General features: G+C 39.1%; 1 protein-coding gene across 1 annotated transcript; it reads right to left on the bottom strand.

The window, feature by feature from the left end:
• Positions 1–111: 111 nt before the first annotated feature.
• On the bottom strand, positions 112–27,061 carry ADSS1 (adenylosuccinate synthase 1; the record flags this gene model as incomplete). Its single annotated transcript, XM_080346028.1, has 13 exons — positions 112–164; positions 1,593–1,742; positions 2,883–2,980; positions 4,944–5,068; positions 6,237–6,391; positions 7,708–7,834; positions 8,786–8,867; positions 9,213–9,320; positions 10,320–10,386; positions 10,719–10,769; positions 11,527–11,589; positions 12,819–12,921; positions 26,876–27,061. 13 exons carry the CDS (start codon positions 27,059–27,061, stop codon positions 112–114), a joined length of 1,368 nt encoding a protein of 455 aa, XP_080202154.1.
• Positions 27,062–27,541: the final 480 nt, after the last annotated feature.

The following is a 27,541-nucleotide window of genomic DNA, read 5'->3' on the forward strand; positions in this document are numbered from 1 at the left end:
TTCCACTCCTAGGAGAACATGGTTTTAAATAGCATCTCCATTTAAAGAAGAAGCAGTAAGGAACAGATGAATGCTATACTGTGCTTCTCATCGCTGAAGTTCTTCTTTTGTTTAAAACAGCTGGATCATTGACTCTCTTGATTTTCCAACTCCAACCCACTTAACTATGGAGGAAAAAAACCAAACACATCCATGAGATCAATTACTGAAAGTAAATATTACAAACAATGAACTGGAATAATTTTTTATCTTATTATGCTTCACTAGAAACTGGCTGAAACACAATGCTAGGAAGTTTTATTGTCAAAAACTTTAGTCCTGCTGCATTACCAGACTAGAAGTGAAATATACAGAAGTTTGAAAGCATGAAATAATTACACCACAAACACAAAGCACTGCAGATGGAAGGCCTAACAGAAGGTCAGGCACATGTGCTGAAGGTTTAGCTGTCACTATCTTGTGTGACAGGGATCTAGCTCCAGAGGAAGCAGGAGTTCTGCCAGACAGTGAACTTTTCTTGATGAGAACCCCAGGGACAGTGATTCACACATGCTATGATATTGTTAAATGTAAGGTTGCAATTAAAAACATTATCCAGTGTAAGCAGCCACCCCAAATACCTAATTGTTCCACTACAATTTTTATTGCCCAAGTATACTATAGGACTGAGTGTAGACAGTGCTCTTTTAGCCAGACCCACCAAGGCACCTTCCCTTCACTGAGAATTTCAGAAAGAAAATAAGGAGAGCTTCATTTACATATCCCATCACTCACATATGTGTCCATGACCACACACAGGCCACCCACTGAGTTTCAGGTTCTGCTGTCAGAGGCTTCCTAATCCCTGAACAATACCCAGACTTGCCACAGTTGCAATCAGCTCACACTCCCCAAATGTTACATTTGAGGTGCTTTATGGAAAACAAAAGCACACACGCTAGCTTTCTAAGTTTGCTACTGTGGAAATTCCCTTTCAAACTCCACCATTCACATCGTACCTATTATCTTGGCACCTCTAGAGCTCTAGCAATTAGGTTTGGAAAAAAAAAAAAAAAAGGATGGTTTAACCTTTGGAGATTGACCGTGTTAAGATTCTCATTTTTCCAAAGTGGCAGAACTGGGCTAACAATCTTATATTCCTTGTGCAACACATCTCCTTATATGGAGAAGTATGAAAGCGAGAAAAAAGGAAAAAAAGAGAAGTCCATGTTCAAACAGCAACGCAGGGCAGGAAGCGAAAGGAAGAGATCAGCAAAGGGAGGACATTAGACTAACGATGCACTGAAGCATGGTGCAGAGATCCCAAAGCTTTCACTGACAAAAGGCAGCAGCTTGCCAAGAACAATACACATTTTATTTTTCCTCTGGTTAAATCCTTGTCAGCAGCAGCTTGGGGCCCTCTGAAACGCTGTGGAGCTGCCCACAGAACACCAGCCTTCGCTGCTTCTCGGCAAGCTGTCATGTACCATCACCAGTCCAACCACAGCTGCCTCCAGTGCCTCCTACCCAAACCAAGGCACTCCCTGACTGCTGAACTGAGCACTCCTCCATAGCTGTGGCATCCTCATGTGTACATTTACAGAAAGATTTACCTGGCACTCCAACATGGTTCTCCACGCATCGGATGTAATTCTGGGCCTTGGGTGGCAGGTCCTCCCATTTTCGTGCACTGGTTGTGTCAGTTTTCCACCCAGGCATTGTTTCATACTCTACTTCCACCTTCTGTAGGATCTCCTGATTAGCTGTGGGAGAACAATTTTTAATCATAGTTCATTTACCTGCTCCACCTTGGAAGAACACACTTATGGTTCTTGACCAACTAAGTATTTTGCCAACATTTATAATGTGATAAGAAAAAACAGTATTCCTACTGGTTGGGGTATTCATTCATTCTTTATTTGGATTAAGTTCTCTTACTTCAGAAGGTAACTCTGATTCAAGAGGATCCAGGAATCCAGTTTCCTCCTCTAACAAGTGTAGGATGCTCTTGTATGTTGCCAGAAGACTACAGTATTTTTGAGGAAACAAACTGGAGCCTGCAGTAGTTCCACTTTTTGTTTAAGATTTGCACATAATAAAATAGAAGTCCTCCTGTAGACAAGGCACTACTATCTCAAATATTTTTATCTTTACAGAGCAGGGCTAAATTGGGCTTGCTAAAAACTTAAATGTCTGCAAGCTTTTCCCCACTGAATTCTCACTGTGCCCACGGCCAGGAGCTATTATACCATCTGTGGTGGGAAAGCGGCTGCTGCCCGCCCTCCCCGCGCCTCCAGAACCCCCCATCTCAACAGAACAAACTCCTCACCTGGCACAGACTGTTACAGAGAGCTTGAAAACATAATTAATGTAAGAAAATTACATATCACTACTTCTTAAAAGTTTTAACATTAATAAATATATGTATTGCCTTTCAATATGATTAACCACAATGATGTTGCTGTTAATTATAGTTACATGATGGTAACCCATAAGCAGTTTTATTCTGCTTGTATCCATCTCATTTTTGCACAGCTTGAGCACTGCTTTCATTTTTACTTCATTAAAGACTATTGCTAATGATACACAGTCACTGACTTGACTCTTACTGATTTTCATATCCCTGGCATTGCCAGAAAAACCCACCCAAATCTAATGGGACAAGATATAGAGGCCATAACACGATTTCATCTGCTTTGAACTTATTGTGATTGTACATAGAGGTACAAGGTGAATGGAAAATGCTAATGTACTGATACAGTAGTGTTTGTATTGACACTACAGTCCTGCAAGTATCTACAGAAGATCTGGTGAAAAAGAAATCAAGCCTGAATTTAAAAAGCAGACTTGCCCAACAGATATGACAAAACTAGCAGGAAACAGAGAAATATTTAGTGACATACCTGGAAAATATGGAATTCTTTTTCCACCCAATTTGTAAGCAACACCAATTTTAATTTCATCAAGGACATCGAGAATATCCAGTTTTGTCAATGCCAAACTGTACAGAAAAACATCGTTTAGAATTACGCACATGGTGACTCTCCTCTTTAATACTTTCTAACTGTTTGTTTTTCCCCTTTCTAGTTTTGTATTCACAAATTCAGCTCAGACAACCCAGCAAGCAGAAATACACAAATATATCAAATAATGAGCATTGTTAATTGAATTCACGCCTCTCGGATGAACACGACTGAGTTACTAAGACACATTTAGTTCTAAATGCTTGGCTGCTCATACAGGTGCGCGGTGTTCAGTTCAGCACATTAAAATGCAAACTGAGTATGTAAGGTGGCACTTACAGGACTTGGTTTGGGTGTGTATGATGTCACTTTAGTGATTATTTCTGTTACTCTTACTGATTAACAACAACTATAAGACAGACTTATTCACTAAATTACAACTTAAATAAAAAACTTCACAAGCATAACCTGGCTACTAAAATCACATATACAGGCCAGCAGGAAGGATCCCAGCCCAACTTTCAGTGCTTGGGTTGTGCTACCAGGGCTGTCATTTTAATGAACCTTTTTCATCTTGTGAATGAACAAACTGGAACACAAAACCAGAACCTGGACACCATATTATTCACTGATCATAATCAAACCGCATTTTAAAACTAGTCAGATTCTTTAAAAACAATATGCCAGACATTGCTTGGTAAAAAGAAGAGTAGTTAAAGATTTAGACAGGTACGTGCATAACAGCCCATGCTGTATGTGCTCAGTAAGTATACAATGAACACAATGATTAAATGAAAAGACCTATTGGGAAAGAAGCAGCACAGAGACAGTTCTTCAACTCTTCTGAAGTTTTTGTGTATTAACCATCATAGTTACTAGAGATGACATAGTTTTGTTGATAGAAGTGCAGTAATTGTATAGAACTGAAATGGAAGGAAAAATAGTGCCTCCCTAATAGTATTTCCACATGAACTAGAGCTGTGTAAGTTAAAGCAAAATATCAATCCAAGTTAAAAAATATTTTAAAACCCTTTTGATAAATTCATGAACAAAGATCATGGTTCCTTCATAACATTAGAAGCATAAGTTAAGTCAGTTTATAAGATATTGAAATGCCCAGGGTCATGTGTTTGCGTATCTGAACAAGTTTGCCTGAATGCATTAATAAGTCCGCACTTTATATGAACAAAACTGTAATGAAACTTTTGCAACTTTTGCTGAAAATACACATTAGTAATTAGTTATGAATTAATGGCTTGTGATAGTTACTAGCATTTTAGGACTAGACATAAGCTAGCTTGATGGCATTACGCTCTTGAACAGTTCCTTTAAACAGCCACTTTCCATTAAAATGTCAATTTAATACATATTTTTAATTATAAAATAATTTATCAACCAAGTAACTTGCTCGGTTCCAATGAAAATAAAACTCAGCCCATTAAAAGCAGCATTTATAATACAATATTAGACTACATCTTTGTAAATAAATGAACCTGTCAGGACTGGAACGAGAGCTGAGCCAGTTGCTGTAACTTGGTGTCATCCCACTTATTTCACTTAGAGAGGTAGTGGTCCCAAATGATGTAGATCTGGGCTTACAAGTATGATCTACCAGACTCAACCAAAGCTCAAAACCAGCGGGTTTTAGATCATGACATAAGACAGTATGAAAGCACTGGATCAAGAACACTAGAGCAAGCTGTTAGAAAACTGATATATTAATCCAATCTACATTGGCCATCTGATGTAAGCAAAATGAAAACATATATATATTAAAAAAAATCCACTGTTACAGTGTAAAAATCACTTGATTTGAAAAAAAGTCGAAGGATAGATTAGATTATTATTAGCATTACGACACTTCTCAGTTGCCCATCGTGAATTATTTTATTGCTTAAAATGTAACACTTTACTGGGTTTATATTAATGTTACCTACATATTTATTCTGCGAAGCACAAAATTATGACTTCCAAATGTAGCGCAAAATCTGTGATGCTTACGCAGTGAATCCGTTGATCATATGAGCATATTTCAAAATGACAAGATCTAACCAGCCACAGCGTCTTTTTCTGCCTGTAGTTACTCCCCATTCATGGCCACGGGACTGTAAAAGATCTCCGATTTCCTAAAAGAAGGCAGAAAGAATGCTGATGGTATTTCGCTGAAAAATAGCAGGAGAATGAAATCTACACAAATATAGACAAATAGCAAGACAAATATAGTTCTTCAATTCCAAGATATTTTTTTTTAGGAAGAAAAAGAATAAGTTTTATTAGGAGAGGGCTAAGGTTAAGTCCCTTGTACACAAGACCTTTGTATTTCAATCACTAGCATTTCCAAAATACTTATTTAATATGACTATTTCATGTTCCAAGAAGACACTTTTCTTCATTCTTCATCTGACAGGAAGATTTCCTTGAAAATTGAGCCCAGTTTACAATTTTGTTTATGTTTACTTTCTTCATCTACTCTTCTGGCATCTATTTTTTTTTTGGCGGGGGGGTAAGACTGTAAACGCTTGGGACAAGATCAGTGCTTGTGCAATGCCTTGGTCAGACTCCTTGACATTGCCCAGGGCTCCCAGGTTCTCCCACCATATAAGACTGCTCACTCTTCCCTTCTGGCAGTGTTTATAATGTGTTAAAAATGAAGGAGAAAAACTTTACACTCATGATTCATAAAACTAAAGGACATCACTGAACTATTTGAGCCATTAGAGAATGGATTTTAGTGACTAAAACTTGAAATTAGATTCAGATCACTGACCTGGAGATTGCTATGTGCACAGCTCAATCAATACCCTGAGCTTTCTAGTTTCTTGATAATGAAAATACAATAGACAGTTTAAAGGAATCAAAATCTTTCCCCTTCTTTTTATTGATCAATTTGTGCATGACTGGCTGACATACACACCACATTTATTCTATAAGTGACACGGAACACAGGCTGTTAAGCACAGAAGTTTTATCTTGTAATTTAAACTTTCCTGCACTTACTGTTCCAGTCTGCAACAAACTCTTGCCACTGAAATGCACCTACCATATTACATAAAATGATGAAATCTGTTTTCACATCATTCATTACAACAGAACTGTTGTCACTGTCATATGACGACATCATCACACTCTGCTTCTCTCCTCTGAAGAAAAATATGTGAAGTTTCTAATGTAGTTCTATGCTTTCCGTAAGTGTCTTACTGTGGTGCTTATTTATTGTTTGTATACCCTTACCCCATTCTATTGACCTTATTTTTTGGCAACTGTAGATATCACATTTTGTAACATAAAACCTACATTAATCTGCTCAGTAGGGAAGGCTCCAATTCCCACCCGAGTAGTATAAGCCTTCACCACACCATACACATCACCGACGTGCTGGGGAGGAACACCAAGCCCGGTGCACACACCACCTATGGTGCAGTTTGACGAAGTCACGAAAGGATATGTGCCTGCCAGAAAAAACACAACAGCACAACCCTGTTTCAGCAAGACAAAGATCAGTTTTCCTTTATGAGCTGAAAGGAGATTTTCAACTAAACTGAAATAGCAGCCAAAAAGCAGGGGAAATTCTTCCTACTACACATCCTTATTTTACTTTTAAGAGAATAAATTAAGCTGGTTTTCCCCAAATTGCTTCCTCCTGAATTGAATAATATATATTTAGATTTCTAAAGCTCCACAGAAATCCACCCAAAATGAAGGATTTTTTTTCCACTCAAATAGCTGATATCCTAGCAATTTCTATAAGCATATTATTAGTGAGCAAGACAAATAAGAAAACATACTACTTATACTTAGAGGTATCAAGTATGTGCAATCTGTTCCAACACGTAAGCTCTTCTGCCTTCATCCTTTGCAGCTTTCACTGAGGATTGCCCACAAGGGGAAAATTTAGAAGAATCGCAATCTGACTCACAGCAGGCACTGGATCTATTACAGAGGTGGTGTCAAATGCATTTTCACCAGGGGCCACATCAGCCTCATGGTTGCCTTCAAGGGGCGAATGTAATTTTAGGACTGTATAACTGTAACTACTGATCTGGCCTCCAGTGAAAATGAGTTTGACATCCCTGTATTACAGGATGTTGCTGCTCTGTAAAGCTTTTTCCACTATCCTGTGTATCCCAGAAAGTATTTCTGCAGCGTCCATGGACAGCCTGGTGTAAAGGTCACAGTCTGATATTCCCAGTGCTCCACATGAGCAGCTCTGAGTATCTGCAGCACATTTTCCAAGTCTTAAGAAGTTATTCACAGTCTCTACACTGTGACTCTGGATTGGAGTATCTCTCCAGTTCTTCATTTCATCTTCATGGAGGCCTCAGTGGTTTAATTAGACTTTTGGTAAGAGAGTAGAGGTCAGCTGAGGAGGTTTGGACTTACAGGTTATCTGCATAAGCTTAATCCTCCCTCCCCTGCAGAGGAATTATCACAGCAGCGCTGCAATGGCTGCCTGGAATGTACAGCAATGAGCACACACATTTAGAAGTAATAAAGGCAAGAATATCTGGAGTGAAATTTTAACTCCACTGGAATAAGCTTCAGTAAAAAAAAAATAAAAGTAACAAGAATCAATATTTAAACGCTAAGCACTTAATCCTGTTAATGATACAATCTCTGGTTTACTGCGTTTTACATTTGAGAGATCTGTTCCTATTAAAGGCTATTTTGTTCCTCTATTTTCCTGCTGTTTGCAAAGCTGATAATAAACACAAATCAAAATAAAACTCTCTCTTAGGAGTTAAATTGAGTTTTGAATTTAACTTACCAAAGTCAATATCAAGTAATGCTGCATTGGCTCCTTCAACAAGAATCTTCTTTGGGGAGCCATGAAGAGCTTCATACATAAAATACACTCCATCACGAACCATGGGTCTTATCTTTTCAGCATATCCCTGCAAATTTGGGTAGAAATGTGAGGCTCCCCTGACAACAGCTGGAAGTTGGGAACACTGTGTTCACTTTTGAAACATACAGATAGGCTTAACACATCATCCTTAATAACTGTGTTTTACCTGAAAAACACAACCATTTGCTTGTATTCTATTGGAAACAAATCTATGTATTGAACTACTCACATTAAAAAAACCCCATGATTTGTTATGGTATTAGAATGCTGTAATTTCTGTACCATTTCTGTTCACAGAAATGCTGTGTACCTACCTCATTCTGTTGCTACAGTCTCTATATAGTCTAGACACATGGAGAGTGGGACTTAGAAACAGAGGGAGCTCCAAAATTTAAAAAAAAGAATATATATCTCGCTACTCACAAATATTAAAAAATGTTTTTAGAGGAAGTGTCTGCTCTGAACAAATGACAAAACTTGAGAAAGGTAGGAGCATCCGCTTTTCTTACATATTCATGAAAGACAATGTTTTAGCAGTGGCTCTTCTGCATTTATTTATAAAAAGACATTATTCTTGTAATACCAGGACCTTGAAACGCAGCTTTCCCAAACAATTCTTCAGCAAGCCTGGAAGTCTCTCAGACAGACTGGATCAGTCACGGCTGGAGACAGCTAACTGCAAGTGTCACCCTGTGTTCTCTTGGCTACTAACACAACCGTTAGTTTATGTCAAAAAAGCAAAATATTATAGAAGCAATTCATCATAAACAAAATTGATTTTAATGGCCACAATAAGAGAACATTCTATTAAAAGGCATAGCTAATGCTTCTGAAAAGGTTTTATAATAACAACGATATGCATTTTTCATTTAAACTAATTAACTGGGTTAATAAGCAGCAGTTCTGGTAAACTTCATTTTTACTTTAACTAAAATGAGTATTATTCTTCTATACTTTCCCTGAAACTGAATAAGTATTAAAAGTGTTAAATCCTTACCTTTAGCTTTTTCAATTGCCCTTCTATATCTATTTCCAATGAGGGAAACATTGACTTGTATTGTTGTGCCAGATTTTTAAATCTGTAAAATATTGAAGTCATATCTATGAAGAACACTCTTTGAGCTTCATAGAACCTTTGGCAAGAACTCTGGTTATATTATACACAGCATATACTAAGAGCTATAGGGAGAAAACACCCAGAACTCAGCCAGTGCGTTTCCCAGGTTACAAAATTACATTCTAAATGATGAGAAACTCTGAAGTACAGGAAAGAAACACACACGTTCTTTCCAGTTTTCTTCTCCTTCTAGACAACTTATATACAAAATTCAGACACATATTTAAAAACATCTCCTTAAAAGCAAATCTGGCAGCCAAAATGTATCACTCTTTCACATAATATTTAGAAATGAAAATAGTTGTACCTTGAAGAAAATTCATCAAAGTCAGAAAGGAGGTCACAAATTCGAAGGCCTGTTCGTGCAGCTTTGGAAGAATATGTTGGTCCAATCCCCTTCTTTGTTGTGCCAATACTTTTTAAAAGAAACCCCGCAAACATGTATAAATATATGAAAATAGGTTTTATTCTAGGTAATTTTGTTAATGCTCTTCAATATACCATTTACTGGGTACAAGAGCTGAGACAAAATAAAGACTAGAGCTCTATAATAGTAAATATACAAAAACTTTCATGCTTCAGTGGATTTGCATAAATGTTGCTGATATGCATGCTATGCAGTAAAGCATTGAGCCTTGAGTTGTAGCACTGTCTGGTTGTAAATGACAACCAGTTCTGTGAGTGATCAAACTGCTTTCCTATGGCTTCAGCATTATTCATACCACCTGTCCCTATGAATTGTTGCTGCAGCCTTTACCTTGATGAGAATAAAAAAAATTGAAGCTATTTCCCTACCTGCATGCCTATTTCCATGAGTATTTTAGAAATATAGTAATTCTGAGATCTCTGTTTGTATGGTAGGTTCGGCTGATATTGTTCAATGGGTTCAAAAACTAACAGAGAAAAGCAGTGTTCATATAAATCTTTGTTCTTTCAAGAAACCAGAATAATGAAGTACGAATAGTTACATACTGTACTAAAGTACAAGATTAAAACAGAAACTACTATCCCCATGAAGTGTAAGTGAATAAATGACTACAAGTGTGGAACCCAATCATGCCAACTCTCCAGACCTGACTCAAAAGAGAATCACTAGTCTGATATCAAACTGGATTAGAAACATCATTGTAATGTAAACTAATTTTGAGGATTTGGTAGGAATTTTAAAATGTCTCTATATGTTTCACAGAACTGGAAAATGGAAATATGCATGAATATGAATATGCATGAATACCCTGCCTTCTCAGTAATACCTCAGAGTTAGTTCACTAATGTAAGCAGGAGCAGAACAGAGCCACAGAATTAGTAACATCAAAGCTCTTTAGAGATACATTGCATTTCTGTTTCCCAAAATTACATCATTTTTTCAAATTAGCTTAATTGTTAATTAAATGAAGGCGCTAAAGATATTTACTTTTTTCCTTCTTGTGCTTGGCGTTGCACTTCCTGGAGCCCATCTACTGCCTGGTGAAAGTCAAACACTGCAACGGAAAATCAAATGGACATAGTGGGAGAACAAAGGAAAAAATATTCTTTAAATCACAGACATCTCTAATGTCATGACAAAGTGTCTTTGTTACCATTGATAGTGCACAGGCCTCCTCATGTGAAAACAGAGCAAGTTATTCCTTAAACATTGTGAAACGTGAAACATCACTCTTCAGCAATCCAAATTCCATTATTATGTTTCAGACACACAACATAAAGAAACCGTATTAGAGCAAATACAGGACTGCTCTGTGGAGTAATAATGTAGTTTAGCACCACGAGCTAAGCAATAATTTGTGAGATTTTTCCCCCAATCATCACTTACCTATATGTGCTCTATCTGATATAATCAGTCTTTTCTCCCAATCTTTTAAACCTGACAGAAGACATAAGGAAAAGTACAATTTCAGCTGTGCTGATTGGTCAAACTTTTAGATTTGCTTTTAGTTTTCCTGCATCTGTCTTCTACTTTATAGAACTTTTTGTTAAGAAGATTGTAGAAAAAATGGATAAAAATATATAATAAGTGAACAGCAAATATCAGCAATGCTTTTGTTTACAAACTTTTCTCATTTTTTCCTTTTTCATTTTGGTATGGACAAAGACATTCAGCACTTCTTAATGCCAAAATGCTGTGGCTTACACACAATTCTTATTTTAAGGAACGATTTTTGTGTAACACTATACGGTAAATCACAAACTTAATTTGTGCCTCAGAAAATAGAGAATTTATATACATAGAATCATAAAACAATTCAAGATGTAAGGGACCTTAGAAGACCATCTGTGTCAAAACAGAGTTCATACTTGGGCACAGAAAAGGGAACACAGAAACTCTGGTTAATCCATCTCAGTTTGAGGTCAAAGGGAGCTTTGCCACACATTTTAGGATTTTATTTTCTAACATGGTATCAACTGCCATAAAACTTCCTGAAAACCCATGAAAAAAATGCCTTTAGAAAAATCTGTCTGAAGACTACAACACTATTCAACATTTTAAATACTGTTTTTCTCATTATTTAAAAATCCAGAATGTCATTGCACTGAGTATTTATGGTCAGAAATAAAGGCTTAAACAAACCCTCAACCTGGCTGGCACCATAAAGAAAGGTTAAAAATTACTCAATACAAACCTTTCTTTTCATTCTTTTCAGCTTCTTCAAACAGGCCTGGTAAATGTATAACGACTCCATTACCTTTGGGAACATAAATGATTTATTTTAAAGCAAGAAATTAAACACTCATTCGTAGGAAGTAAGGCATGAAAACACTTGGTCTGAAATTTTACTTAAAAAATAAGACTAAGTTGGCCACGTTTCTCATTAAGTGACCTTGAGAACTTTTGGGATAAATCACAGAATCATAGAATGTCAGGGATTGGAAGGGACCTCGACAGATCATCTAGTCCAGTCTCCCTGTCGGAGCTGATTTTGAGTGTGCAGCTACAAGCCTGCTCAAATCAGAAAAAACAGAGCTTGCTTGTCTCAGAGGCAGGTGGATTCTTGTCTTGGTCTGTCACAGAGTTTACACCATGACTTCAGCCTCAGTTCTCCGCTGGTAAAAGCATAAAGAAGCGTGTGGCCTTACAACACTGACAAGCCTGTGCGACAGTATTGAAGTTTTCTGCAATATTCATGTATTTGTTTTAAACTCAGCTCAAACTATGGTGTAACACATCAGCAATGCCTTCACCCTGCTTTTGAGCTACAATATAGAATTGTGGAGGATTAGTGATGTAGTGGGCTGGAAACAGCTGCTGCTTCCTTCTTGGGAACATCAGAAATATCTGCAAGGGTCTGTCTTAGCCTAAATTTAGGATAACTTAAGTTATAGTCTTTAATTGACAAGGGAGTAAATTGGAAAGCAAGACAATAGACCATGTTTAGCAGAGAGAGAAAAAATATGTGTTTCATGTATTTCAATCATCCATTCAGAAATTATCAAATCGAACAAAACAAAATCCAAAAACTTACAAAAAACACTTGCTTTTTTTTTCTGTCAGAAAGAATAATAATTTCAGACAAATAAAAGGCTTAAACGTGCCTATCACTAAAATGAGCTTAATGTTCAGTAAGGAGGGCATGCTTTTTATGATGCCATCTGCACTGAATATCTTTAGAGTGAAATATAACATCACCTGAAAGAGCTGGTAATGAACAAAAAGAAGACTGGATGATAACCTGAAAACATGATAGAAAGAGTGGGGTCTTGCTTTCAGTTTTCTAGTAGCAGAAACTAAACTGACACTGAAGGCAGAATAACTCTTCATGTTAAAGCAGCAATGAAATAAAAGTCAAACAGCTGAAACTAAAGCAAATCCAAGACAGTCACTTATATGTTTTAATTTGCTTGCTGCTATAAAATATGGTTGCAGCTACCCATCACATAATGCTGCTTTATTGAATAAGTTCCAAAATTATCTTACCAATAAATGAAATTGCCTTTGGATTAATGATGCCACTAGGAAATAGGTGAAAATCATATTCTTTCCCATCGACAACCACGGTATGGCCGGCATTATTTCCACCCTGCAATAGAAAGAAACACCACAAGATTAACGGCCTTATACCACCAATCTCAATCCTCAGCAGATGATTTGCCAAGATCATCTTTTTTTTATTTACACATTCGTGTCTGAGGTCATTGCTTTCACCACCCTACAGTTTCTTGAGCTGCTGTAAGCTTGTGAAAGGGGCAGAAAGATACCACAGAGTCAAGGCAGAACTGGGGCAGCGCAAGAATAAACAGAGGAGTCCTGGCAGGAGATTGAAGAGAACTGAAGATCTCTGGGAACAAAACTGGACTGAAGTGTCACCCATGGAGTCCCATCTCTGACATACCTACAGAAGCCCATCCTTTTTGGGCATCATCTGTGCATGGCCATTTCTTCAGGCTTAAGCCTACGATGCCCATTATTTCCTCTTGAACTCCTCCCACCTGCCCACCCATAACCAGTCCCTGCTTCTCTAGCGGTACCAGATGAAAGGTCTATACAGAGTTGGGAGCATGTCTGGTCTTTGCGGCTTCACAGAATCTCCCTGTCAAGGCATGACCTCCCCAGTTAAGACCACCACCATTTTATGGAGTCTGCTACTACTCAAACCTTATCCAACCATCTACCAGACCTGAGAATGGGGGCTGGTATTTTCCTCAAGAAACTGATTTTTTTGCAAACAGCTTTAAAAGAGAGTGATGAGACAACACAAAAACTCGGGAAGAGGTAAATCAAGATTATGAGTTTATTTCAACAGAAACACTAAAGAGTTTTAAAAATTAAAGGTCCAGTTTTCTTAACAGGCTTAATGTTTGTTGCTGTTCTGCCATGATTTAACTCTTTTGCTTGACTACTTGTCTGATATGGTGCTACAGGCCTGCCCATCCCTGGGTATTTAGCTTGCCTCCCAGATACACTAAGCCAGCTGTAGGAACCCAGATCTAGTTAAAGGTACTGAACTACCTAGCAGGCTAATAAATCATGCAGGAGACTCCTTACATTATATTTAAGAGGTCTGAGACTGGATGGATTGCCCTGGTTGAAACACTGGTTTATTTTACTATAGCGGTCTCAGGCTTAAGAAAGAGACTAACAATTATAAATCTTTGTGGATTTCATATGAGGTCTGAATGACATAGAAGTATCTTGAATGAGGGCATCTGCTGGAAGGTGAACTGAGACTTGTCACTGATAATTTGCAAATAATGAAGAACATGGGCTGAATGAGTGGAGATGTTGTATGAAGACTCTGAGAAAGGACAGTCATTTATAAAAATTAATAATATAACACAGGTCTTTCCAGAGTTTCATTTACTCATTTGCCTGTATGTTTGCATGTAATATACAGGAAAACAGCAACTGGAATTTCTTTCAAAGTGGGAATACATGCTGAAACACAACATTAAGAAAATAAAAGCTACAGGATCTATATAAAAAAAAATCTAAGCTTTTTTTAAGCAGTGGGATGGAGAAAAACATTAAAAATATGCCTTTAAATATAACAATAGTAATTCTCACATTTTTGGAGATGTGAACTCAACAATGAAGTTTAAACACATAACCTGGTAAGGGAGAGCCGAGTAGGAGTTGTAACAGAAAAACTGGAGCACACACAAATTTCATTTGATTTAGTGAACTGCTGGATGGCTCATCCTTGGGCTATGAAGGACTCCCAAGTGTCTTGATAATGCAGAGTTATTACTTGTCCAGACAATCCTGAAGAAAATAGGACCATCCCTGGGTATTTAGCTTGCCTCCCAGATACAATAAGCCAGTTGTAGGAACCCGGATCTAGTTAAAGGTACTGAACTACCTAGCAGGCTAATAAATCATGCAGGAGACTCCTTACATGATATTTAAGAGGTCTGAGACTGGATGGATTGCACTGGTTGAAACACTAGTTTATTTTACTATAGTGGTCTCAGGCTTAAGAAAGAGACTAATAATTTCTGAGACAATCAGCTTTGCTTTCCTGCTTGCCTGTAGGCAACGGCAAGACAAACATTAAGAGAATGAATTTCATATTTTAACACTGATTTAATCTCTACTACAAACAACAACTTTCAGATTTCCTTAGAAAATGGGGAACCAGGCTCCTTCAAAAGTATTTGTTGTCACTAATACCATAGTTACATTCCACTTTTCTTAATCAACATGAACAAATGAAACCAGGCTTTAGGACTCACAATCTGAGATAAGAGCACTCCCAAATTATAGTCAGAAGTGTTTTCTGGTATCCAAAATTTTAGAAGGTGGGATATACCAATATGAGAATTTTTATGAAAGACAGTTTATGGGTTTGGAATTTTTCCTGAACCACTGATACCCAGACAAATGCTGTTTTTCTCTTTAGCAAATGCTTAAAAAGGGATTTAGTCAATCAGTTGTGAAAGCGGGCATACATAGAAGAAAATGCTGAAGTGCAGAAACATCAGCAAATACAATACATCCTTTAATTGTCAAAATATCTGAATCCACTTTCAGTCCCTCTGGATAGACCATATAAACCAAGAATCCAGTGACAAACCTTCTAAAACAGCACTTTTCTAAATCTAAAGCTAGTGTTGACAGCTCTGGAATGGTTTTTGTGCACTGCTCACGTTGGTCTGCATTTCCTAAACAAGTGTCTTCCAAGTATATTTTTCCGGCTCAGTTAACTACATTTTTACAAATACAATTGAAATGGTAGCAGAGCACTAAATTGCCCATCGCACAAGATCTAACTTGCAAAACATACTGCTGGTCCAATGAGATACTTCCAATTCATTATCTGGTCATCTCAGTAATTTCTCATGTTCAGTTTCATAGATATTCTATTAATAACAGCATATTGGCAGTGAAATAGCCCAGATATTAAAGATATCTACTTCTTTTCTAATTTTACTTGAGTTCTAAGAGTCCATATAGGGTCTATATGAACCATTTATTTTGCTAATCAAGTATAAAAGCTTGTGTGGGCTTAATCTGGAGATTACACAATTGAGGGTGCAGAGAAATATCCTGTACACCACAGCCATGTAAGAGCCCTCCTTTCCCCTCAAATGGTATTTCATTAAAGGGATGTCGAGCACTAACACACCTGGTGACAGTATTCTCTGGACCCTCAGGATGCTTCTACTTAGACCAAGAAATCTTTGGTCTCTCTGCTTGGCCCTGCATAATGAGCTTCCATTTAATATCCAGATCCAGCCCACAGAATCTCTGCTATGTATCACTGATCTCACATGAATTGTATTTGTCTTTCATCATTTGCAGTTTCCTAGGTCTTCAGAGACCATACCTGCCTTCTTTTGTGGTTCTTCAAAAACTTCTCTGACAAGAGTAATGTTCTTACTGATTAATGAATGATGCCACTTTGGCATCATCTGTGTTGCAAAATGATAGTATGACCAGAAATAACAACTAGCATTCACTTGCCAAATCTGGAAAGCCTGGCCATTCCCACTAAACTCCTCCAGAATGGGAAGTTCTGTTCCCAAGAAGGAACCATTAGGTGCGCTCCTGAAGCTCTGAAAGGCTAAGAGTGTAACTGGGATGGCTGCAGCACCTTGAACATCAGCATCCAGTTCAATCTGAGACCTGCAGTGATTCCAACACGTTCAGCAGCACTTGTGTGCCTTCTGTAAAGCCACTTTAATCTCGAGTGACTCCATTAAAACCATAGAAAATGCAGAAAAACTACCAGGTGCAGGTGTTTGGGGCTACCAGTTACAGCAAACTGCAGCAATGAAGTGTGACTTGAGAACTAGAAAGTATTAAGCGTGCCAAAGACAACATGATAAACCCTTTAGCACAGTAATAAAGAGACCTAAATATCATTTAGGAAACTCATCTCTAGAGAACACAGAAAATTCTTTTTGAGTGTGCAGCCACAGCTGCTGATCTCTGTATCAGTTATGTTAAAGAGCTGAAAAATGGTTGTTTCTAACAGTATTTGGAGGATGTTAAAGTTCCCCACATTTAAATCAGGCACCTAGGAAAAAATAACTTCCACTTAAGTCATTAATAGCCTGCAGTGGAAAATTAGTATTCAGCCCCTTGGAAGTACCTACATTGCCTAACAAATCAGTTTTGATTATCTTTGAAAGTGCTAGAAGTTGAGACTCTATAACAGCATTCAATATGTATAATTTCAATATATTTTGCCTAAGGCATGCTTTATTACCTGTAGCACTGCAAGCTATACCTCCTTTCTTCTAAAATCCAGCAGACCATGAGCAACATGGTTTAAATTCAACAAGCTCAGATGCCTGTCATTCCAGGTTGGAAAACAAGTTAGTTAGTTAATGGAAATAGTTGCAACATGACGTTTTCAAGAGTTAAACAGCCGGAAACACATACTAGGCACTATTTTCAGAGCAGAGTTATCCTATATGGTGAGGATTTTTGTTTCTAGAGGTTTTTTGTTTGTTTATTTGTTTGTTTTTCCTCCCCAATTACTTTCAAAGAATGCTTATGTTGGACACAAAAATGGGATTTTTTTCTTCAAAAGATTTTAATCTATATTTTCAGACTTCTAATAATCGAAGTGTTAAGTTGCATGCTATCCCAGTACCAGAAGGAGCTAAAGGAATTTAAGCTGCCTCATAAAACATCCAATTTTTTTTTCAAGTCCATTGTTTAAAAAGAAAATACTTTTCAAAGCTTTCCATGTGCTGACATATTTGTGATACTGGATTCTTCTACTGAAGTGATGTACTTTGATTACTGTTCTAGAGCATGTGAACATGAGCACTGCCATCAATAAACTGAGAAGCTATTTCATTTTACCAGTGTTAGCAACTGTATGCTTGTATAAATACTACCTTTCACGGAATTAATAATTATTATGAAGAGGTTGGTAGAGGATAACATATAGTCTATATCTTGTTAGTAGAACTTAGACAAAAGATGAAGAAGCAAATCTACCTTCCAAAGTGCTCAGCCATTTCAAGGCTGATTTTTTTTAAATCATCGATTCTGTGCAGTTGAAACGTCCCACGGTAGAAGCAGAATTTCTATTCAGAGCAGCAGTGAAGCTGTTCAGTACCTGCAGCAGGAACCCTATGAAACATTTTTGAATAGGAACGAAGCGTGTCCTGATGCTCAGAGGTGTTTCTGCCTGCTCTTGCCAGCCAGGCAGTGCAGGATGCTGCATTCTGCACACGTGGGAGGAACGTTTCCAGATACTCTGGTTTCTGCTGGTTTGCACATCCTTCATCTGCTCAGTGCTCCCCACAATGCCCCAAAACAACATGATTAACAAACCAGATTGATCTAAAAATCAGCAGAGCACATATGAAATGCCTTAGAACCTGATGATAGTTTTAAACTAGAACTAGAAGATGAACACATAACAGGTCTGTCTCTGATGTGCCCCATAGGGATCAGTCCTCATCCTCTTCTTGTTAGCAATGTTAATCAACACAATGAGGAAAAAATAAATCAACTATTATTTGGGAGGTGTACCAGCAGCATGCAGCAGTCTGAGCTCCTTGGCCAATTGGTATAAACAGTGAACGTATAATTTTTCACAAGCAGGTCTAGAATAAATAAATTAGAAACAAAAGGACAGGTCAGACTTTGGATGGGAGGTGTCTATGCTAGGAAGCACGTGGAGGTTTTTGAACACAGCTTCAGTACCAGCTGATATGCCTAATACAAGCCTTGCATGTATAAATGGGAATATCAAGTAGGAGGAGATTGTATTACCTCTCCTCTCGGCCATGGTGCAACTGCTACTGGAATACTGTGTCCTTGGTACTCAGACAAGATTACAAGATGACCCTGTCTGGCATTATAATCTAAGAATTTATAATCTAGGAATTGTAATAACAGCTACAAACCAGCAGTTTGGGAAGACCACATCTGAAAACAAATGCTATGATTCCTGTTCACCTCTTTTCATTCTAAGTGTCTCAGCTCTACAAATTGCACCCACGGACGAAGCAAAACATTTTCTGAAATTCAACTGCATCTGCAGGCCAAAAACCTCTCATCATACTATGAAACAGACTACAAAATACTTCAGTTTTCTTACCTGGATGGAGCAATTTTCTTTCTCTTAATTTACACCATTGCAAATGAGTTTAGAACACCATTGGCTTTAAAAAAAATCCAACACACACATAAATGGAATGCATTAAATGCTTTGAACGCTCAGACCTTTGGACACAACGGCACAAAATCACCTGTGTGTGAAAGCTTTTGTCAGATGACTGGGAGTGCTGTACATTCTGGTTGGGAGGTGCTGCCTTTGGTGTTTGTTATAGTTTCCTTTACTGCAAGTTTTTTCTTGCTAATTTTTCCAGTGAAACTGTTACCTGATAGCAACCCAACTCACCCCAACTCAGTTCCAGGGAGTGGATCACAACTTTTATGTTTTTTTTAACCCAAGCCATTGCAAAAAGAATAATCAGAAGTACACTTAGATCAGAACGACTGACAGAGCGGTGATTTTTAAAGCTACGGTGGTGACAAGGAGCTGGAGTGAGTTGCAAGTATTTATCTCCTGACACGAGTTATCATCAGCCAAATCTAGCTTGGCTTGCTCTTCTTCCCAAAGAATACGTTTGCAGTAACAGTTTTGAGTAAGAACAACTCCGCACAGAACTGCTGTGTCCGACTCCTGCATCTGCTCAAGTGTGTTCCTGCTGTACCTCTTCTCACTGCCTCATAGAATGAACAAAAATCACAGGATCCCACTTTCCCCATTCAAATAGTGATCTCTTAAAAAACTCCTTAATTCCCACGGAAGGAGACTTAAAGCCTAAGGAGCTAATTATAGTAGTATTATAGACACAAACAATCGAGAGATGAACTGAGCAAAACTTTTGACCTTTAAAAGAAATATATAAAATAACTATAGTGCAAATATCCAAGACTGAAGCTTATATCGTATTTTGCAGTAATAATGTAGTATTTTTCCTTTACTGCAAAGAAAAAGTGGCCCTAAATTATATTCATACCTTGGTCTTCCTAAGTATCTGAAAAATGCAACTGGAAAAGACATGTCTAATTCAACTCAGGTTTAAATAGCAATCAGCATAGGCAAACTAGACAGTTATAAACTCCAGTTATCTTCTCTCAAACAGAATTTAAAGTTTTGTCAAACCATGTAAAAACAATCTGCTACAACAGACCACTGCAAAAACACCACACTACTCCAGCAGAAGATGAAAATAACAAATTCAAGGTAAATTGATAGAAAAATGCTATAGTGGAAAAAGCATTCCGACTAATGTTAGCAGGATCCTAAAAGAAAGGAAATCAAACGTGAAAAACCTAGACATGTCTGCTCATCTTCAGCCCTCTCTTCTGAAGAGATACAGTCATGTCCCTGTAGGAAGTAATATGATCCAAGGATATGAACATAACTTTTCTTATATCTGTAAACAAGTAACAACAGCTAGTGAGTTACAACAGGAATGAAACAGAACAGATGTCATTTCAGCTTAATTTTCAGTTGCTTTCTTTTGATGGTTGTACAGGATAATAAATTTATCAGGCTTTATTACAGGGGATTGAAAATTAAGCTTGCTTTCTTATGGAGATTTGGAAACTTTAAACCTGACCTTCTCATACAGTATTTATAATCCTGGTGCTCCTGAGATGATCTCGCTGATGCCCAGAGGAGAGGCTAGTTTAAAATAGCAATGTCACCAAGTTGTTCTAAAGCCTAAAATGATACTGTGTAGCATGTAAGTATTGTATAAGCAAAATGAAAAGTAAAATTTTGATAAAATATCCAACAAGTTAGAAATTGCAACAAAAATTTTCAATTTTGAAAGGGTGCAATTCTTTATTGTAGCTCAGGAAACCAATGCCCACACTTAAAGAACCCTCTCTTCTGTTAAGCAGCAAAATATAAGCTAGTTTCTTTTCTGCATGGAATCGTACAAACATTGCTTAGAAAGTAATATGCCTCTATGAATATACATGTGCGTGCAACTGGGATTATCAACCTTCCTAAACATTAGAGAAATCAAAACCCACAGTCCTGCAGTCACTGCACACTCGTGACTCCAAGGTCATCAATCTCTGCACTGAAAATCATCAAGCACTAAATCATTAGGAGATTAAAGTCTTTACATGATACTTTATCCTGTAGGGAGAAATTATACTGAATATCAGAGTTAGGTCTCACTGAAATGAGAATAACACAATCCACACACACAGAGAAAAACAGTAGCCAACGAGCCCCTGTAACTCCATGCAGTCATCACATAAAACTGCCCTAATTTAATCCCCGTTACAAACAGTTCCAGCAGCCCATGATCAATAGGGACAGTCACAACAACGTGTGGCTGCTTTGCCCAGCCACGTCAGCAGCACAACAGGGGAACAGAGGAAACATCCTGTCTCGCACCTAAACCACTGCAAAAAAACTTGTTCTCTGGCAGTTCTGCCACGTTTGGTCTTTATTTTCCAATCACTTGCCCACGGTATATTCCTTTGCATTCTTCAAAGTACTACTTCTAATATATACATATATGGTATTTACTTTGCATTCATGAAAACAACAGAACAAGGAAATAAGGCAACTGCCAATAATACACAACTATTATTTCTATGGTAAGTGTTGGGCATGTCCTTTACACCTTCTTAGATTGTTCTGTCATATTGCAATGGTATCTCAAACCAATCATTGCTAAGCTTTTCCTGCTGGTTAGGCCCTCTCAATCTTATTTGCTAACACCCACTACATCAAGAAAACTAGAGACTCGACACCCTTAGGGTATAACTTGGTTAAATTTCTTCAGTCCAAATAACTGTGAACTACTCAACCATTAACAGCAAGTTTTTCTGGCACCTTTTTCAACTTCCTCAGGTTTTCTTCAACAATAATTTTTGTCTATCTGTCTGAAAAGATCAGATGATCCCTCTCTAAAACCAAAGCAGCTCTTAACTTGAAAGCATACTGACTTGGATAGAGGAAATGTTTTTAAAGTGACTGCATACTTAGTGAAAAATAAAAGCACATTAATACGAGAAGCTAAAGAAACCTAATAACAGCACTTCTTATTGCAACCACATTCTTACAATTTGGTGTTGTTTCTTCAACACCAGCTCTTGAAGGGAATGCTGGTAACATCAGGCAGATTGTTTCCAGGCTTCCAGATGCCAGAAGTGTCACAGGTCTGACACATCCAGCACTGGCATGGGCAGCACTACAACAGCAGTGCCAAATGAAGGCTTGAAAGAAATCTTAAAAACTGTCTTGGACTAGTCCCTGCTGCTGAATCATTGTCACTGGTTTCAGTACGAAGTGAAGGAAAGATATTACTTTCTGCTCCAACTGTTTTACCAATCTATTCAGTAACTGAGATCAAACCCACTGCAGGTAATGATTATTATCACAGGGGCTCTACCACTTTACTAGCAACATTTTCCATATCTTTCACACTGAGCTTTTAGAAATCTTTTCTCTTTCCTCTCCTTCAGACTTTTAATCAAATTGTTTAACGTCATTTCCCTCCAATGCTTTTGGATATCTTTTTGAAAAACAATTTATTGCACAAGAAAACTTGACCAGAAAAGGCAGAATTGTTTAATCTCCATTACTACAGGAATTCCTAGACACTCTTGGCACACACTTGTATTATAAAAGAGCAAATATCTCATCAGTAATTAAACATTATCAGCAAAGACGCACGGTAATTCTCCTGCCATTTATGCCAATGCATGCTATTTGCTTTTCCATTTGCACTCATGCAGAACTGCACAGTACATACACTCAAAGAAAAATTATTATTACAAGTGTATCTTGCATAGTCTCTGCTAGAACTGTGTGACCACCAGCTGTCCTCAAATAACTCTGAACTTACTCCAGCAGTGCTATATACAACTCTTTGGGAATAGATCTAGTTTAAGTGGTGCCTTTGGAAGTGCATTGCCCCGGCATCTGTGACAGCTGACTGTTGGGTCATGCTCTGAACCACATCTGTGGAAATCATCTAAGTAAACACAGGTATGCAAAACCAACTGCAAACCAGAGCTTTTAAGGTAACTATACAACAACGTGTGAGGTGAAGTGCAAAACAGACAACTGGATTGGGAGCAGCCACTGAAGAAATCACAATCTGAAGGCACATTTTGAACAATGCCAAACTTCTCTTCTTCAGTACCTGCATCCGTATTACTTAAGCTCACATTAGGACTTCTTGTTCTATGAGAACAGGGTAAGAGGCTGGGAAAAATGTCAACTTCCTTCTTTATGTCTGATGTTCTCTCAGCTAGAAGCTTTACACAAATGCACAAACCCTGTTCTTCAAAAAACAAAACAAAACAAAACAAACAATCAAAATGAAACACTTGCAGCGGAACTCTTTGATTGTATCCTTCTGTAAAAACATACCAGAGATTAGGCGTTGCACAGCATAATGGGACGGTTCTATGCCCCAGGAGGCCACAATGAGAAAAATATCAGCCTCTATCGTTCTGCTTCTGAATGCCTTTGCTTGCTGAAAGAGCAATTTAGACAAAAAATGTTCTTGATGTTCTCCAATAACTCAAACTTAGATAAACCTACTCAGTTCCTTAACAGCCCTAAACTGCCTGTTGTTATTAATATATTCAGAAATGGATTTTCTGGTTGTTTATATGAGTATGTGTGCCTGTGTATCTGGTATTTTAATGAAAGCAGCCTGTGAAAAGTTTTGCTCAAGCGTCATTTATGAGATTATCCAGAGATCTTTCACCTTTATTGAAACATCCCATTTCAAGAAGAATGCTTCAAGTATATGGGTGAAATGAAATCAGTTACTTCAAGTGAACTAAGATTTCATATTTAAATTATGTCACGTATTTCAGTGTTGCTAATGTGAAAAATTAAGCAAATTTGTTTTGACTTAGACTGTGTAAGTACTGAGAAAGACTGAAACAACATGATCACCAAACTGAGATTTTTCAATTCCTGTGACACTAAATCCTGAAAGCTCAGGAAAATTAAATAATATGAGGTTTTAATGCACAATTTTCCTTATTTAATGTATTTTGAAGCCTCCGTTGTGCCGGTGAAGGACTTATTTGCCTGCTTGCCTTTCTTTCCAGTATCCCAGGAAATATTACTTCGTTTCCTCTGCAGCAATCTAGTTGTCACAGATGTTTCTCATGAAATCAACACACTAAAAATACTTGAGAAACATTTAATGAAAATTATTTCCTTTCATAGAAATATTAGGGAACTACTATTTCGAGAAAGCTCTTCAAACTCCAATTCAGCCCAGCATTTAAACTCCTATTCAAAAAGGTGGGAAAACAAACAAACAACACACCTTTTTTAAAATATTAGCTCAAAGAGTATCCTGCCATGATGAAGGATTAATGTAGCTCAGACATTGTTTTAAAAGACATAAACATCCCCCTTTCTGACATTCATTTTCTAGCTCTTCCTACTTCCATGTCACTGAGGACCAAAACAAGCTGTTGAACACCATTCCTATCAATGTCTCAGAAAATGGAGTGGGCAGGACATGAGGAAATAACCTTGTCAATCTAAACAACAAAAAATTCCTGATGGAGCTTTTTCTGGTATTTTGGCTAAAATCTCTAAGAAGCAAGCCATTCAGCATTTCTTTTCAAAGCTATCTGTTCTAATACTCAAGTGCTATCACACTGAGAAAGTTTTTCGTAGTTTCTAGGAGGAATGTGACACCAGCAAGAATCTGGTGCAGACGCTGAGTTTTTTCATGGCATTACACAGCATTAATGAATTCCCCCTCAAACTGATTACACCTGTAAGTTAATGACCTACCATTTTCACTCAGAGAAATCAACATTTCAAACAGAAACATTTCATACACTGTTACCTACTTGCATGATTGGCTTTGAAAGTACAAAATATTAAACTACTAAGATGTCATCTTTTTTAAAAAGCATCCTCAAAGTTACCAGATGCACAAAACCCCCACTTAAATACTAACAACCCCCCCTACTTCTCACTGAAGTTGTATAATTTTTGCTACTCAGAACTAAATCATTATTCATATTTTCTCCTTCAAATGTTTCATACTCTCCCCTAAACTCTAATCCTGAAGACCATTAAATCAGTGTATTAGTTAGTAATCTTATTGTAGTCTCATATACACAGTGTGTGTGTGTGTGTGTATCTGTGAACACTTTTCTGAATAGAGTCCAGAGCGATTCTAGATCCACCCTCAGGCTATGGAAACACGATCTAGATGTGCCCGACACCGTATTAAACCATCAAAGCCATCTTGCCTGTTGTTAACACACTAACCCGTCTGACACGCTCACCCACGCAGGGTCCTGTATCCTGCAAAGGGTATTCTGAGCCTGCACCTGGGGCCATGCTTTGCAAATTAGTTCTCCGGATGGACAGCAAATCCATCCTGAAAAAGGCCTCAGGGCATCCATCAGAAGTGGGTCTAAAAAGATCTAATATGATTTCTTGCAGTAGTAACAGTAAACCCATGAGAAAGTACTGACTGTGGCCTATATTAAATGCTCCTCCTCAGCTAAAAGCTAAATCTTGTTTTCTCAAAGCAGTTATGAGACCTGTGTTTAAATTCCTAGCAACAGCTTATTGGGGGGGAGGGAGAAGATGGAAAAGTAACTATAGTCTTGATAAAATATATTTCATTAGCTAACTTGTGCATGGAAACTTCTCCCCAAGGTGATTCAAGATCCTGTGAGCTTAACGTTCCAATTGAAAATACTTCCTCTGTCTACTAAATATTTAACTCTCATGACAACATTTATTTACACAATACACTTAATGACACAAACATATTTGGATTTATCATCTCAGATTCAAGGATATCTGTAGATTTTCAGTAGTTATCATGCATTTTAAAGCGGAATAAATTTTATGGTACATAGCAAGTGAGCTGAACTAAGGCTGAATACTTATTAATGTGGTCACATAGTTTACCGGGACAACTGAACAGATTCTCAGTTGTGTTCATCTAGTATATTCATAATTAATGTTTGAAAGCAGTTCTTTTAAAAGCTATTGCTATTATTTGGGATCACTTTTGTGTCTAATTTGGTTTGTACTAGGCAAACAGTTTTAAGAATCTTTGCATTATATTCAATTCAAAAATACATATAAACAAAGACATGTGAAATGTTCCCTGTTTTCATCAAAATGTTTAAATCTTGTATTTTTACATGACTTGTTTTTTTTCCGTTTTACTCATACCCCACTTTAAAATATTTCTTATAATAAACTTCCAGGCGTTTTGCAGGGAACACAACCCCCTCTATCCAAAAAAGCCCCTGCGGCAAAACTTAGAAAAACTCATGATGTTTATTAGCAGCCGCTCGTCAAGCCGCTTCATCACGTTTCTTTTCCCGACGAACCAACAAGCCCGGGATCCCCACCAGCTCCCCTCCAGGCAGCGGTTCAGCCTTGCAAGCAGCCGACCCCACCCCAGGCCCCGGGGCTTTGCTTCTCCACAGAACCCAGCGCCGGGAAGCGCCCGGAGCGCAGCCGGTTCCCCGCGGGCAGCGGCACGGCAGCGGCACGGCAGCGGCCCCGCAGCGCTGCCCCGCCCGCCCCGCCCCGCCCCAGGCAGACGGTCCCGGTCCCCGGCCCCCCTCCGCCCGCCCGCCCGCCCCCCTCGGGATCTTGTGTCGCTTATCGTGAAGGGTCAGCTATTTATATTTATAGTTCAGGGCTTTTTCTTTCCGATTGGCATTTCGAGGAGCAACCGGGGAGAGTTGGGGGGGCTGGGGGGGGTACATGGATGCCCACTGGGGTACATTCGCGTCCCCCCCCTCGCTGCGGGAGAGGGGACGGGGTGAAGGGATAAGGAGCGGAGAGAGGAGGAAGAAAACCCGCAGGAGCGGCAGAAGATAAAGGCGGGCAGGCGGAGGGAAACGGGATTTGAGGGGAGAAAGGGGAGCGCAACACGGGAGAGAAATAGGGGACCCACAAGGGAAGGAGGGCGCCGGGCTGAGGGGAGCGGGGGTTAAAGCGGGGGCCGAGGAGAGCACGAAACGCAGGGCAGGGGACCGGCGGGCAGAGCCGGCCCGGCACCCACCTGGCACCGGCACACAATGTCCGACTCGGTGGCCAGCAGGTCGACCACCTTGCCTTTGCCTTCGTCCCCCCACTGCGCTCCCAGCACCACCGTCACTTTGTTACCGCCCGGCTCGCTGCGCGCCCGCTTGACCCCGCCGCCGCCGGGGTGGCTGCTGCGGTCGTTGGACGCTCGGGTGCCCGACATGGTGGGAGGGACGGTGGCTGGAACTGGAGCCGGCGCCGAGCCCAATCTCCGCTCGCCGCCTGCGCCGCCGGCCTTTAACGGCGCCGCCACCGCCCGCCCCGCGCGGCGCGCTGACGTGAGGGTCCGGCTGCCCCGCCGGCCGCCCCGCCGCCGCGCCCGGCGACACTCGCACCGTGTCCGCGCACAAGTGCGCACACAGGCGCAAGCTCCGCACACACGCACAAGCTCCGCACACACGCACGCACCGACCTCCGAGGCACAGAGGCTGTGGCACTGTGGAGCACGCGTGCGACAGAGGCGCCTCAGAGGGACATGTGCCCGTGTCGCTCTCAGACGCGCTTGTCTGAGGCAGCCAGGCCTGTGGCACAGAGGGACAGACAGACAGACTGGGTCACGCAGGCTTGCATCATGCGAGGCACACTCATGCAAGAGTCAGAGGCATATGGCTCTGTAACACAGACAACGCACGGGTCTGAGGTG

The sequence above is a fragment of the Nesoenas mayeri genome (genome assembly GCF_963082525.1).
Source record: "Nesoenas mayeri genome assembly, chromosome: 5".
Taxonomy (NCBI): Eukaryota; Metazoa; Chordata; class Aves; order Columbiformes; family Columbidae; genus Nesoenas; species Nesoenas mayeri.